The 16,734-nt window shown below is 42.9% G+C and overlaps 1 protein-coding gene across 2 annotated transcripts in view; it reads left to right on the forward strand.

Annotated features, from left to right (window-relative positions):
* Positions 1 to 16,734, forward strand: part of CNTN5 (contactin 5) — a 1,437,092-nt gene that overhangs the window by 548,379 nt on the left and 871,979 nt on the right. For both annotated transcript variants that reach the window (XM_068266844.1, XM_068266845.1), the window contains exon 4: positions 2,551 to 2,683. In XM_068266844.1, the coding sequence (XP_068122945.1) occupies positions 2,626 to 2,683 (58 nt within the window). In that variant the 5' untranslated portion in view covers positions 2,551 to 2,625. The remainder of the gene's footprint in view (positions 1 to 2,550; positions 2,684 to 16,734) is intronic.

Raw genomic sequence — 16,734 nt, forward strand, 5'->3', positions numbered from 1 at the left:
TTTCAGACTTTAAAGTCTGAAAACCACTGCGCCTGCGTTGCCATGTCCTCGCTTTCCCTGATGTCACCAGGAGCGCACGGCGCAGGCACAGACCATACTGGGCCTGCACAGTACGCTCCTGGTGATATCAGCGGGATCGAGGACATGACAACGCAGGGGCAGTGGTTTTTTCAGACTTTAAAGTCTGAAATTCCAGAAGTGAACTGGAAGCGGGGCCGGAGCATCGGTGAGTGTCTGCGCGGGCACAGGATGTCTGCGGGGGACCAGTAGGAGCCCCGGGTAACTTCAACTCATTTTCCCCCGAACCCTCTACAGTATCCCTTTAAGTAAATTCCTTTCACTGTGTTTCATACTGAAGGAGTACGTTTTCTATGCAAGGTGGGAACTGGGCAACATAGTGGTGTAGTGGTTAGCACTCTCGGCTTGCAGAGCTGGACTCAAGTCCCGGCCAGGACACTATCTGTATGGAGTTTGTACTGTATGTTCTCCCCGTGTCTGTGTGGGTTTCCTCTGGGCACTCTGGTTTTCTCCCACATCCCAAAAACATACAGATAAGTTAATTGGCTTCCCCCTAAAATTGGCCCTAGACTATGATACATACATTACACAATACATACATATGACTATGGTAGGGATTACATTGTGAGCTCATCTGAGGGACAGTTAAGTGACAAGACAATATGCTCTGTGTTGGGCAGCACAGTGGCGTAGTGGTTAGCGCTCTCGCCTTGCAGCGCTGGGTCCCGGTTCGATTCCCAGCCAGGTCACCATCTGCAAGGAGTTTGTATGTTCTCCCCGTGTCTGTGTGGGTTTCCTCCGGGCACTTCAAAAACATACAGATAAGTTAATTGGCTTCCCCAAAAATTGGCCCTAGACTACGATACATACATAGACATATGACTATGATACATACACGATACATACATGGACATATGACTATGGTAGGGATTAGATTCTGAGCTCCTCTGAGGGACAGTTAGTGATGAGCCTATATATACACTCTGTAAAGCGCTGCGGAAGATGTCGGCGCTATATAAAATGCTAAATAATAATAATAATAATTTGCTCTGTACAGTGCTATATAAAAACTACAGTATATATACTGAATAATAATAATGAATATTAACTACTTTAGGATCCCTGGCACACATATCTATGTCCCTGTATACTTCACATGCACATGGGGGTAGATAGGCGTACTGTAACCATACCTCCGCGTTTACGATTCCCACACCATTCTCGTTCGCTTCACCATTGCAGCCCCCTCCGTCTGTGATCCAGACATGAGAATCATTTATTCTCAACCCTGATCACAGTGCATGTGACTTCCGAGAGCTTGAAGAAGGAGATGCAAGCTCTCTTAATAGAACACGGTCTCAGTAGCACCATCTTGTGGTCGAAAAGTAAAAATACACTATTACTATTCTATTTTACATAGAAAATGTATTATTATTTTTTATTATATTATTATTTTCAACCCCTTTCAACCCTGACCCACAGTTACCAAAATGAAACACTTGTTAAAAAATGAAAACAATTACATCACTTAATTTTTTTTTACATAATAAATAGTTACCTTAGGGACTTTTCTAATATGTATATAATGAGGGTATATTACTGTTCATTTTGGGGGAAAAAAGAGTCTTGCAATAAGTGAAATAGTATTAAAAAATCCCTAAATGGAAAAATACACCTTTATTTTCAGATAAAATATTATTGTCATACATTGTTCTAGGGACACAATTTAAATGATGTAATAACTCAGACAAATGGGCAAATGGGTGCGGGATTTTTTTTCCTTTTTTTTTTCTTATTATTCCCTTTACAATGCATATAAAATAAAATAATTCATAGCAAAAAGTACCACACAAAGAAAGCCTAATTTGTGGAGGAAAAAAAAAACAATATATAGATCATTTCAGTGTGATAAGTAACAATAAAGTTATCGCTGAATGAATGGGAGGAGCGCTGAAATGTGAAAATTGTTTTAGTTTTTAAAGGAAAAAAAACCTGTAATCCTGAAGTGGTTAAGTCCACACAAAGATTTTACCAGTACTACCGACACTGCACATTGCACAATTAGCACAACCTGTTACCTGGGTGCTTTCCATAAGCATTCCATCTCTGCTGTCTTCTCCAATCTCTTTCTGTGAGCAAAATAAATAATTTTTAAACATATGGCATGTAAAATGAAAGCTGTACCCAGAAGTCCAATATGTGCGGTGTCTGCACTGTAACTGTTAATGTAGCCATGCTTGTAAAATTAGATGAAATCTAATGTCCATTTGCATCCTGCTGTCAGCGAGGGCACTTGGTATTAATATCTTTTACAAATGTTCGCAAGTAATAAACTTCTGCGGTTCTGCAGGTCTTTAATCACGTCTCTTATTTTCACGTGTCAGCTTGCATTTGCCGTTAAGTGCTTATGGTATCAGGCTTTTAATTGCTTTAGGGCCCCGCACTGTCCTTTGATTTGCCTATCATATTATTGCCAGATGTGCTTCTTGTATTCCATTTTCCCTAACCGAGCCCTGTCTCTCATCTCAACAGGCTGAGCCTTAATGAAGGAACGTCAAAACTGCTAACAATCACACAAACAGGGACTCCAGACCCTAGTGACCAAGGATGGCGTTGCCATGGAAACTATTTTTCTTCCTGTCAGTCATTGTGGGATGTCTATCAGGTAAAAACAATGTCTCTCAACTATTTTTTCTGTTCTGTGTCAGAAAGTGATAAAATGCATTGTCTCTCCTAATGTTTGCGAATGCGCAACTGGCATCTATCTATTTGTGTACAAATCAAATGTGCAACTGGCATCTGTGTACAAATAAGCTATTTTAAAGGCTAAATCGTTTTTTGTTTTGTTTTTTCTCTCTGTTTTTCTAAAGGATGTTGTGTAGATGCTTTTTCCTTTCAGAAGCTGGCATTTTTTTCTGTGACTTAATCTTAGTAATTTTTTGAATGCTAGTGTACTTATGCTAGAGTGACATGTTTTTTTTTTTTTTTTTTTTTTTTTTTTTTTTTTATTGTTTGTTTGTTTAAAGAGGCCTTGATCATTAATGCAATACACATGTATAATGGTTTTTGGCTCAATATACTATGTTATTGATATGACGCCTAGATCAGGATCATGATTGCACTGACAGAATGTTGCATTGTTCTCTGCTCTCCCCACTGTAAGGAATTGGTCTAATTGTGTATGTAAATAAGATGAGAAAAGGCTGTGATACTGCTAACAAATAAAGCAGAACTTTCTGTGTGACAGCTGCACTGATTTTAAGCAGTAGAATGTTTTTTTTCTCTGGTTGAGCTGCATGAAAGATATGGTTTCATTACTAAGGGATTAATGCACACACATTTGGTTATTTTGCTGTGCACAGAACATGAGTTACACTATTAACATGACCTGTGATACTTGAGTATGAGTAGTGCAAGCATTGCTATGGTAATGCGCAATACTAACGAGCATCACTGTTAGTAACACTCAGTACTTCCGCTAATAGCATACTGCTGGTGGTAATAGTAATATAATGAATCTGCTATAATTGTAGGGGAATTGTGATTTTTACATGACATTTCTTTGGGATCCCATCATTGCTGGAGTTCCGCTAGTCCCAGCTTTGTAATTTATCGGTGGTAGCTCGTACCATGTTATTCATAGCCATCAACATTGAAGCAAAGAAATGAAAGTCAGCACTGCAAGCAATTCGGTTTAAACCACAATATAAAGTGCATCAGCAAAATTGTAACAGTGCAAGCCTGTGCGACAATTCAGGTAGGTGCACATACCGGTCCTGGTGGTGGGCAGTCTGTGGGGTGGTAGATGCATGGCACAACTGCCTCTATTCTCTCCAATGTTGATATTGAATTCTTTGGGCTCGATTCACAAAGCGGTGCTAACCCAGTTAGAGACTTTAGGCGTGATAACCTAACCATTGCACCACACTGGTGAAAAGCCAGTTTAGGCGTGATAAGTTTAGGCATGATAAGTTTAGGCATGCTAAGTTTAGATAAGTATTGATCACGCGCAAAGTCGTGCACGCAAAGCAGTGCCATTAAACTCTATGCGAAGTGCACCAGACTTCGCTAGCGCAAAACTTTTGATCAGCTGTGCACTGCGGTGCTAACCCAGTTGGTGCTTAAACTTATCACGCCTAAACTTATCACACCTAAACTTATCATGCCTAAACTTATCACACCTAAACTTATCATGGCTAAACTTATCACACCTAAACTTATCACACCTAAACTTTTCACACCTAAACTTATCATGCCTAAACTGAGTTTAGGCGTGATAAAGGGCTTTTCACCAGCGTGCTAACTGTTAGCACCACTTTGTGAATCGTGCCCTTTATGTCAGAGCATGCAAGGCATGGTTTATTGGTGAGCCAACTGGCCCTGGATGGTCCAATTGCAACTCTCCAGTTTATACTGCAGTGCCAACGCTTTGTTTTACTTATCTTCATTATTCATGGCTATGGTGGGTGCCAGAGTTCCACTATAGTATACCAAAACTCTGGTTTATAGCACCAAAGATTAGTTTTAGGAGTAGGTGGGGAGGGGTTAGTGTTAGGCATAGTTAGAGGGGGTAGTGTCAGGTATGGGAGAGTTAGGTTAGTGTTAAGTCATAGTACAATATTGGTAATGTACCGATATTCTACTAATGGCAAAAGTGGATAGGTAGAATATCGGTAATTTAACCACTATTCTACTGATGGTAAAGGTAGATAGTACAATATTGGTACACTTACCGATATTCTACTACCCAGTAAATTCACACCCATTTTAATGCATAACTTTTTTAAATGTACGCCCACTGAGGGACAGTTGGTGACTGGATTATATACTGTTTAAAGAAGATGTTGGCCCTTTATAAATACACAATAGCAATATTAATGTTCCTGTAAAAATAATATTCCCCCTACCTTACTTTTAGTACTGTTTTGCTTGTTGGGTTCTTAAAGTGGACCTAAACTCTTGCACAGAACAGAAGGCAAGCAAAGATAAATGTGCCCTGTATGTACTTGGAGAGTTTAGCCTGTCTAGTTCCCCCTCATCTGTGACTAAGCAGTAAGCACAAGTTTCTTGTAATTTGATCCCTTAGCTGTGTCAGATGACTGCCCTGACAGAGCAGCTAATTTGTAAACGCAGGATGTTAACCCCATGTCTACTTCCATGAAGTAGACACACTGCAGGTTTATTGCAGGATTTGTATCAGCTTTAACAAAGGAATGTTTTTCTTTAAAGGTTATTAGGCTGTTGCGTATCTTAGAACAGAGATGAAGTTCTGAGTTCAGGTCTGCTTTAAAGGACACCCGAAGCAAAAATAAACAAATGAAATAAACAATTGTATCTATCTTCCTTCTCTTAAAAATAAGTTTTTAAGATATTCCAGTTTTATTTTATGTCCAAATCTACTTTTTAAGTTTTTACTGTTTTATTCTCAATGACACATTCATTGAAGTATGCCAGAGCTAAAATCTATGAACTATTGACCCTTTTTATCTCTTTCCTGCTCTCAGAAGCCATTTTCTGCTAGGAAAGTGTTTTATAGTTGGAATTTCTTATCAGTGAGGGTCACACTGTAGTCACTTCCTGTCTGAGGCAGGAATGAGTCAGCCACTTACACACCTGATATTTAACTCTTTCAGGCAGAAAAAGAAAAAAAGGAACACAGCATAGTTATGTGTGTGCTTGGCACTGTACATACCCATGTCTATCTCATCATGTCACTTCAGGTATCCTTTAAATGCATTTGTTTAGATAAGGTGAAAACAGAGATAAGCAGGAATAATTCATGGAAAAATGTTTTGTGACTAAACCCCCCTCTCTTCCAAACCTTCTGCACCAGAAGTGAATGTATAGGAAGTCAACACTAGGCTTCATTCTACATTATTCCTTCTACGCTTATAAATTATAATGAGAAATGATGAGCGAGGAAGGCGAGGCTGACTTTAAACTAACGTAGTCCTAGCAAGCAGCAGGTGTTCCTGTAATCCTTCGCAGGTGCCGCAACCCTATGTAGGTGAAAGGCAAAATATGGAAAGTGCATGGAAGATTTTTATTTGATGTTCTTAGCAGCTATTCTTCTCCGCTTTCAATTTAAATTCCAATGATTTACATTACCTGGGGTTTAAAATGCGCATCTCTGCAGTCAATACCCGGCATCCTATTTATAGAGGCCGCAGCATCAAAGTCAGAGTAATCTCCCGAGTGCTGGAAGGGTTAATTTGCCTGGAACATGTGACCTGTCTTGTAGCTGCAGGCACAGAAGGGACAGTATTGATTTTGACAAGTGCGATGTTATCAGCCCCTAATGGGATATGATATTGCATTAATTAATTTAACAGAGGAGAATACAGGTTCCGTAGCGGCCTCCTCCTATGCAGATGAGAAATGACTGGCCGCGTTCACTTCTGCGCGGCTTCGTGATGAATATTTTGTATGTTACATATCAAGAGGATTTCAATGCAATTAACATTTCTCAACCCCGCTCTCTGGGAAATAACCGGACGGGGCTGAGAGATGTAAGCAAGGCAGATTTCCACCTCTGGAGGGTGAGGGTTTTGATCAGTGATTCAGCTACTACGCATTTCACCATTTCCAGATTTATTTATAGATTTTTTGGGGCTGGTGGAATTGGTTGTATGTCTTTTGCTGTTTTTTTTTCTTACTGCTGTAAAGCTGGCCACTAACAATCCAATTTCCATCGAAAAATCGTTTGAGCGATCAGAAATTCTGATCGGATTGGTCGTAAATAATCTCCATTGGTGGACACAATCGATTATGAACGAGTGAAAAAAATGTCGCCCGAATGAATTTTCGTCGAACGAAAATTTGGATTTTCTTGGTGGTCGTGATAGATAGGAAGCAATGACTGGTTAGTTGATGGTGTAGTGAACAATTTTTCGTCCGATCAGAATTTCTGATCGCTCGAACGATTTTTCGCTAGAAATTGGACTGTTAGTGGCCAGCTTTATTAGTTTGATTCTGTGTTTGCATCAGAATATGTAGCGATTGACAGTCGCCTATTGTTTCACTTTGAAAAAAAAAAAGGATCTAAGATATAGGGCTTGATTCACTAAGACAAATAGCATGCCTTATCAAAGTTAACATGCCTTATCAAAGTTAGCATGCCTTATCAGAGTAGCATAGCGAGCGCTACGAACCCGCAGGGGCTCAGGGCAGGACGAGTGGAGCTCTTGTCATTGCCAATTAGCAGACATAAGTTCGCTATGCTATTCTGACAAGGCTTGTTAACGTTGATAAGGTCAATGGAACCTTTTCCATTTACGCAAATTTTCAGTCGTGATGGGTAGAGGGTGCGGCTAAATGTATGGATAGCATGCTGCAGTTTTTCGCAGTTCGCATGCGGGTCCCATAGGGATTGTAATGAGCTGCACTGGTACGCTTAGCGACATGGACGGAAGTTCTTGCGGGCATATGTGGTGCGGATGCAGCATTCGCACTGCGGCAATGCGGGCATTGGAAACTGGCACTAAAGGGTATCCGAGGTAAAAAAAAAAAATTATAAACGTAACTTACCTGGGGCTTCTTCCAAGCCCTAGAAGTCTATCTACTCCAGCATTGAGCGCTCTGCGCTTGCACAGTTTGCAAGCATAGAACGCTCCTGCACAGAAACCAGTGACTCAGCCAGGGGTTTGTGATCACACGAGGGCACTGCAGCAGCCTGGAGGGCAGCAGAACTTCAGCGCTGGAGCAGTTTGACTTCTAGGGGCTGGACACATGAAGCAGGTCATTTAGGCTTGCACTCTTCCCCGTGCAACGCCTGACCTGGGCACCGTCATAGACATAATGTTATTATGGCTATGGCCGCACAGCAGTGTAATTCAGGTGCCGTTTCGGCAATTGCCGGACCCCAAATTACTTCTCCCTTCGAGTTGCTAGTTGCTACGACTCAGAGTGGGAATAGTAATTACGCAACCTAGAATTTGAGCGGCAGCAGCGTGAGCCGTAATTCAGCTACCCCTACGCCAAAATGACTGGGCGGCAATAATTCATGATGTTTCCTCTACCAGTGACGAAACACCTTTCAGAGAACAATAGTTAACATTGCCTTATTGTCATGCTTTTTATCGCACATCTTTGTCGGAGTTTCCATGCAGGAATTGGCTGCCATGGCTAGGAGTCTACAGTTGAGGGCAGAGTGATTGACTGTAGTGTTTCTGCCCTTCAATGTTATGCAAAAATAAGTTGTGGGGATAATGAGTCAGCCTCTTGGCACAACTAAGTATGGTTAATGAGATGCACACAGTTTTAAGTTGAAGCAGAATTATGCAAATGTTTGCAGCTTAAAGATGGACCAATCCAATTTCACTTTTGCAGGATTTGATTGGTCCATATTCAAGCTGCATAAAGGTGCATCCAGTATTTGCATAATCCTGCATCATCTTACAATTGTTTGCATGTCATTGATCATTGCTAACCCTAAATAGATGCCCTCTGTTTGAGATATTGCCTGTAAAACTGTGCTGTGGATGGTTTAGAAAAAAATATGTGTGTATGTGCTGGCAACTAAATGACGTGTAAGTGAGCATATTTTACATTAGCTATTCCTGGACTGGTTACAACTATGTGACATACTGCGAGATTTGGGCAACATACATGGCTGTAAGCAGAGTTGCCATGATGGCAAGATGACAGCTGGAGATGTTTTGCATTAGTTTGTTAAATAATATTGGACTTTGTACCTTCTGACTACTACAACTGTTGTCTTTTTCCTTCTGAATGTGCTAATACTTTATTTATATTGAATGTTGAGTCTCATACAGTTTTTCAAAAAAATATTCCAAGAAATAAAGCTGACAGTTTTCTACATGTTGGAAATACCAGCACTAGGCATGACTTGCTCCTGCAAGGCGAGACCTTTTTTTCAGCTTGCATCGTAAAGTATTGAGCTATGTAAGGCAGTCTTCCATTCTGTTAGTCCGTTACTGTCAAGGTCCTTCAGTACCTCATTTCCCATCAGTATTGCATTATATTTACAGTAGATGTTTGTTGCTCAAAACATTTGTACCAGCATGCTAACTTTGCAGATGTTGCTCAGTGTCAACAGTGTTGGACTGGGAAAGGTTCCTATTGGGAGTAATTCCCAGGTTCCTATTGGGAGTAATTACTCAGGATTCCTGCTGCTTAGCCAGCGGGTGGATTTCCTCAGGTTCCAATTCCACCCCCACCCCATTCTGAAACTGAGGCCCATATGCAATTAACTTTTAGTTAATTCTAGGAGATAATTTTTCATTTTCTGCTTTAAGTAACTTTTTAGCACTTTGCAATTAAAAAAGTACCAAAAAGTAGGTGAAAGGGTACCATCAATATTATTTTTTGTATTTTCTTGCTTGCTGATGGTGTAAAGGGCATTTTATTGACAAGTTGTTAATATATCACCTTGTAGAAAACTCAGGAGTAAAATGTAATTGCATATGGGCCTGAGTGTCAACATCCTTCTCTTCAGCAGTCCTCCAAGTTGGAAAACCCTCAGCTGACTGCTATTCTATTTTCCTTGCCAATGTTCCTAGCAGGACAGCTCTTTCTTAGCCTAGCCACTCCCTCTCCATAGAGTGCATGCTGCCTAATAGAGAGCAAAGTAAGCTTCCCTGCATACACTATATTCGAGAAGTGCCTTCTGAAATAAATGGAAAAAAGTGTACTTAAATATAAAGGCTTTATTGATGCACTATTTGTAATTGGCTTATAGCCTATGCTCCCTTTCCCTCAGTTGGGGGTGCCCCTTTTCCCCTTTCACTTAGCGCTTCAAGTTTTGCAGTAGTTATTGGAGAAAAGTAAGGTGAATTCCGCTCCACCTCTGCTGCTAAGACAGTGCTGGAGCCAGGCGACTTGAACCCATGTGCATAAAACAAATGGAGGAAGTTCCGCACAATGTCTGTGGCAAACATGGTCCAACTTTATTAGATCAGGTTGAGGACCAGTAGGTCCGAAACATGTCAGTTACCTGGCTTTGTGGATTTTAACCTGATCTAATAAAGTTGGGCCATTTTTGCTACAGACGTTGTGCGGAACTTCCTGCAGTAGTTGTTATTGGCCAGTGTCCACGGCCCAGGTCCAACACTACTATAGAGTAGAACCTGCAGAGAACAAGTTCATAAACGCTCTACCCCCTTATTTGTCATACCAGTCGGTGCAGGATCTGGAGAGCCAGGCAATTAGTGTAAACCAAGAAGAAGGGATTCGCATTCCAGACTTGGCTTGATGAAAAAATGTCTGTTCTTTATTAGAAAAGTCCACATGACAAAAAATGGTGCAATAAAACCACGGGATCAACTGACGCGTATCGGGCTTACAATCTGCCCTTAGTCATAGTTAAAGTGAGCCTGTTAAGGAAGAGGCTATAAGTAGTCAGGGGGAGGTGAAACCCCACCCCTCACATCAAACAGCTGGTTCCTTAAAGGAACATTACATACAATACTGAAGGCATTGATCAGTATAGAAAATATTTGAACAAGTTTAAAAGGGTAAAAGTAATGTAAAAAAGGTAACCACTGGACAGGAATATCATTACAAGCACTTATTTAAAAAAATGTAGCAAATGTACAAAAAGGAGAAAAAGTATATAAGAGTGACATCGAACACTGGTGCAAAAATGCAAGTACAAAATAACCAAAGAAACCAGGAGTTATGTCAGCAAGCATTGGTACTCGGGCACGGGTTATGCACCCTACATCTTAGTATTCATACACCAGATTAAGATCCCAGCATGTATTTATGCCAAAGGGAGTGCGAGTGCCCATCTTATGGATCCAATAGGCCTCACATTTCAATAAAAGCCTTTGTATGGCGCCCCCCAATGGGATAACTGACCCACTCCACCCCTTGGAAACCAAAGGATGATAGGTCACCTTTATGTTTATTTTCAAAGTGCTTGGAAACTGCCGATTTTTGGAAAGATTTCCAATGTGTACCACAATAGTGTTCGGCTATCTGTGCTCTGAGATTGCGGGTTGCGCACCCCACATATTGGACCTTGCACAAAGAACAGGAGATGACATATATGGTATATTTAGTATTGCACTTGACATATTGTTTGATGGGATAGTTTTGATTAGCTGAAAAAGAAAAAGAAAATATTGTGGTTCCTCTAGTATGACAGTGACAATAAATTTAGAATTCGATCCTCAAGCCATTTACAAGCAGCAGTGATGCAGTCCTCCTAGCAGCAGAGGGAGCTAACAGACCAAAAGCAACTAGCTCTGATGTTCGGCACTGCATTCGACTGCCTTATTTGGGTCTTTCAGTCTGACATTGAGCTACACTTCCCAAAGACGATATAATTAAGTAACACAACAAACAGGCATCCCAGGTAGGTATGAGATCAGCGAAAGATTAGTTTTAGAGTGGAAAGTCAGATTATCCCATATCCCTGATGGCGACAGTGTTAATTTTTGTTAATTGCATCAAGCTTCAAGATCTTCTCCTTTCAGCTTTCCGCGTTAGTTACAAGACCTTGCCTTTCTTGTAGAACTGTGTAATAAATTAACAAATAATTAAAAGAAGGAACAAACAAGCTGATGTTATCAGAATGTCAGACAAAAGAGCGTGCCATGGCTCTGTCTGGGTCTGCACATGATAACCGCTAAACAATTGAATCAAAGCTTGTATCATCAACATCGTTCCAGCACATTTATGCCTTTGAATGGTGGTATTGATTGTGTTTTGCATGCACTTGCAACTTTGATGTTTAATCCCGGTTTGTTTGCCGTCCTTGTACACGATGACAGGATAATTGTAACTCAATGACATATGGAAACAGAATGCTGTAAATCGTAGAGGTCATTTAACAAACTAACCCTTCTGCTTGGGAAACAAAGATAAAACAAACAGATAATACGGTTTTAGGATGTTGAATTGCGGTAATGACTGCCATTAGATTTTTTTATGCTTTTTCGCCTTTCATTCTGAAAGAAAATGTTCTTTGCTTATTTTTAACATCATAATTGTCATTTCCTTTTTTTTACGTTCAGTTTTTAATGTCAAGGTTACAGACTTGGAGTCCTGCACTATTTTCAGACTGTTTATAAAAGTTCTGGGGCCAAGTTTTAAAAAGTTTCAGTTGTATCTGCAGTTTTTTTTTATTTTTAAGTTAACATGCATTTACTGTTTACTTTTACACCTAGCACTGTCATTTTCTTCTGATCACATGTGAACCTTTTGGGGGATATTTTTGGAAATGATGAGCAGTGCATGCGCCACTCTATGAGCTTCAGTAGAAGGAGGTGTGTTGCATACCTCACTCTACAAGCATCAGTAGAAGGAGGAGTGGTGCGTGCCCCACTCTACAAGCTTTAGTAGAAGGAGGAGCGGTGCATGTCCCACTCTAGGAGATTCAATAGAAGGAGGAGTGGTGCATGCACCACTCTACTAGCAGGGCCGGATTTATACTTTTTACCGCCCAAGGCCCGACTATAGCCAGACCGCCCCTCCCCCTGCTAAAACCAACAGTGCCCCCATACAGTAAGTGCCACCGATAATACAGCAGTGTAGTTAGCGACATAACAGTAGGATTTAGATTTAAAAAAATGCTCTGCGGACATTTAGGCAGGTATTAGATTGTAACCACCTCTAAAAGCAGGTAGTGATATGACAGCAGGTATTAGATTCTATGCTCCTCTGGGGAGTTAGTGACATGATGGCAGAGATTAGATTGTAAGCTCCTCTGAAGAGTGATAACGCACACACAGGACAGGAGTGACAACACAGGACAGGAGTGACAACACACACACAGAGGACAGGAGTGACAACACACAGGACAGGAGTGACAACACACAGGACAGGAGTGACAACACACAGGACAGGAGTGACAACACACACACGCTGGACAGAAATGATAACACACACACACAGGAAAGGAGTGACAGCGCACGCACGCAGGACAGGAGTGACAACATACACGCAGGACAGGAGTGACAGCGCACGCACGCAGGACAGGAGTGACAGCGTATGCACGCAGGACAGGAGTGACAGTGCACACACGCAGGACAGGAGTGACAGCGCACGCACGCAGGACAGGAGTGACAGACAGCGCACGCACGCAGGACAGGAGTGACAACACACACGCAGGACAGGAGTGACAGCGCACGCACGCAGGACAGGAGTGACAACACACACGCAGGACAGGAGTGACAGCGCACGCACGCAGGACAGGAGTGACAACACACACGCAGGACAGGAGTGACAACGCGCACACGGGACAGGAGTGACACCGCACGCACGCAGGAGTGACAACACACACGCAGGACAGGAGTGACAACGTGCACACGGGACAGGAGTGACAACGCGCACACGGGACAGGAGTGACAGTGCACGCACGCAGGAGTGACAACACACACGCAGGACAGGAGTGACAACGTGCACACGGGACAGGAGTGACAACACACAGGACAGGGGAGACAACATACACAGGACAAGAGTGACAAAACATACACACAGGACAGGAGTGACAACGTGCACACGGGACAGGAGTGACAGCGCACGCACGCAGGACAGGAGTGACAACACACACGCAGGACAGGAGTGACAACGCACACACGGGACAGGAGTGACAACGCACACACGGGACAGGAGTGACAACACACAGGACAGGGGAGACAACATACACAGGACAAGAGTGACAAAACATACACACAGGACAGGAGTGACAATACACACAGGGCAGGAGCAACAACACACTCACAGTAGTGACAACACACACAGGACAGGAGTGACAATGCGCACAAGACAGGAGTGACAACACACCAAGTGGACAGGAATGACAACACACACGCAGGACAGGAGTGACAACGCACACACGGGACAGGAATGACAACACACAGGACAGGGGAGACAACACTCACAGGACAAGAGTGACAAAACAAGAAGTGGACAAGAGTGACAATACACAGAGGGCAGGAGCAATAGCACACTCACAGTAGTGACAATACACACAGGACAGGACAACACAAGAAGTGGACAGGAGTGACAACACACCAAGTGGACAGGAGTGACTGACAATACACTAACAGTAGTGACAACATACATGGGGCAGAAGTGACACACACATCATCCTGGGACACATGTTTATGATGTTGCGTATCTCTCCTCTGACCTTTCTCCTCACCTCCAAGGCTTGTCTTCACCTCTGCCCCTCCCCATCTGGAGCTCGTCTCCCTCTCGTTTCCCTTCTGGCAGCTAGCTGTTTACTTTCCTGGCTGTGGAGGTTGCCTCTCTCTCTCCTAGCAGCATTCAATTATACAGTGTGCTGCTTCTCCTGAAGAATCGTCATCTCCTGCACGCTGTCTGACTGTTTTCACTTGATTGCACAAGTGAAACTCGATCACTGCACACAGGAACAGCCACGTGGCTGTCCCTCAGCATGATGTGCAGTGCAAGGGATTAGAGCTACTGATCCCCTCTGTAGCTGTCCACCCAATCCACACAGACACAACACAGCAGGGTGCAGGGCGATGCGGCTGCAGATGGGGCATAATGATTATGTTGATTAACGTGCGTGGCTGTGTAGGGAACAGACTGGGGAGAACTGTGCACTGCAGCAGGTTAGGGATGCTAAAGACTGCTCTCCGGCCACCCGCCCCTTGCAAGGCTCCGCCCTAGGAACGTGCCTTCCCGGCCTTCCCAGAAATCCGGCCCTGTCTACGAGCTTCAGTAGAAGGATGAGCGGTGGATGCACCACTCTACGAGCTTCAGTAGAAGGATGAGCGGTGGATGCCCCACTCTACGAGCTTCAGTAGAAGGAGGAGCAGTCCATGCCCCACTCTACGAGCTTCAGTGGATGGCCCACTCTACGAGCTTCAGTAGAAGGATGAGTGGTGGATGCCCCACTCTACGAGCTTCAGTAGAAGTATGAACAGTCCATGCCCCACTCTACGAGCTTCAGTAGAAGGATGAGCAGTGCATGCCCCACTCCACAAGCTTCAATAGAGGTTCCTTCATAAAAAAGAGGTTTAATTGCAGATCATGTCCCACCACCACCCCTCCCCCAGGAGTAGGAGAAGGGGGCTGCAGTGTTTGCCAAGATAGTTAGCTATGCTTCCCTCAGCTGCTCTGCTTGGCTATCATAAATAGAGTTCCTGAGTGAAGGCTCCAATATGCACTTCTCTGGTGGATGTATATACTGAGCCTATACCCTTTGTTTTAGTTAAACCTAAGTATTACTGACCCTATACTCTTAGAGACGCCTACATTCTATCCCCATGCTATTAAGGCATTTTGTATTGACCTGAGGAAGTGGGCCATGACCCATGAAACGCGCTGTCAGATTTCTTTTTTTAATAAACATTTTTCCAGTTGAACTGGTGTCTATATCATAAATATATCAGCTCTCTACACTTACTCTGCTCAAGAGGAGGGAAGAGGGGAGGAGGAGGAGTCAAACCCTTTATCTCCTGCCCCTTCCAACGAGGCTATTGTTACACCACTGAGCTGTATACAAGTTGGATTAGTACGGTTCTGTTATATTAATAGGCAAAAGCACACTGTGCATCAGCGGTTCTGGATGTGTGTCTTGTTTTTCAGAACATAAAAGAATGATGTAAATATTAACCACTTAAGGACCAGGGGATTTCTGCATCATCGGTGCTGCGTGGGCTCTCCAGCCCACAGCACCGATCGTGATTACAGCAGGGCAATCAGACTCCCACCCTTTTTTCCCCACTAGGGGTATGTCCTGCTGGGGGGTCTGATCGCCGCCGCTGCCTACTGCCGAGCGGGGGGAAGGCTCCTCAAAGCCCCCCTCCGCAGCGATATTCCTCCCTCCTTCCCCTTACCTCCCTCTCCTTCTTGCTTTCTACGGCGCAGAAAGGATATCCGTCCTGCGCCGACTAGGATAGGCTTTAGCCTATCAGATGCCGGCGATCCCCGGCCAATCAGAGGCCAGGGATCGCCGATCTGCCTTACGGCGCTGCCGCCGTATTGATGTTAACAGCGGGGATTTCTTCCCTGCGTGTTTACATTATGTGTGCGAGCCGCGATCGGCGGCTCGCACACTGTTCACGGAGACACCCTCTGTGAACTAACATGGAACATGTAAAACCACAAACAACCAGGCACCGCCTATCGGCGTTAGCTGGTTGTTAAGTGGTTAAGTAGTGGTGCCTCATGGGAGTTCCCTGTTGCTCACATAAGCTGAATAATTACAAATACCTTCTGTTTTAAAGCAATCCTGAAGCAAAAATAAACCTATGAGATAATGAATTGTATGTGTAGTCAGCTAAGAAATAGAACCTTAGAACAGTAACAAAGAAAAGAGTCTCATAATGGCCTCAATTCTGGTAGGGTTATCAAACAAATTACCTCATGTGAGGTAATTTACCTCATGAGGTAATGAGTGACATTTACCAATTCTGGTAGGTTTTAGTCATGTTTTACCTTATGCGGTATATTTTAGTCATGAATTACTTCATGCAGTAAATGATGAGGTAATTTGTGCGGTATTTTACCTTAAATCAGAATTCTCATGAAGAAAAGAGGGCATGTTAGCACAACATTTACCGTTCAGTTTAAGAACTGCCTAATCTCATTTCTGTAAGAAGTCATAGATGAAAATGAGAAAGTGAGGGCCTGAGGTTAGAGTGAGTATTTCGGATGATCAAAGAGATGCAACTTTTTCTGAGTTGATGCAAGTGTATGCACATTGTTATGCAAATATATGCAGCTTGAGAATGGACCAATCAGTTTAAAACCAGTTTGAAATTGATAGGTCCA

The sequence above is a fragment of the Hyperolius riggenbachi genome, chromosome 2 (genome assembly GCF_040937935.1).
Source record: "Hyperolius riggenbachi isolate aHypRig1 chromosome 2, aHypRig1.pri, whole genome shotgun sequence".
NCBI lineage: Eukaryota > Metazoa > Chordata > Amphibia > Anura > Hyperoliidae > Hyperolius > Hyperolius riggenbachi.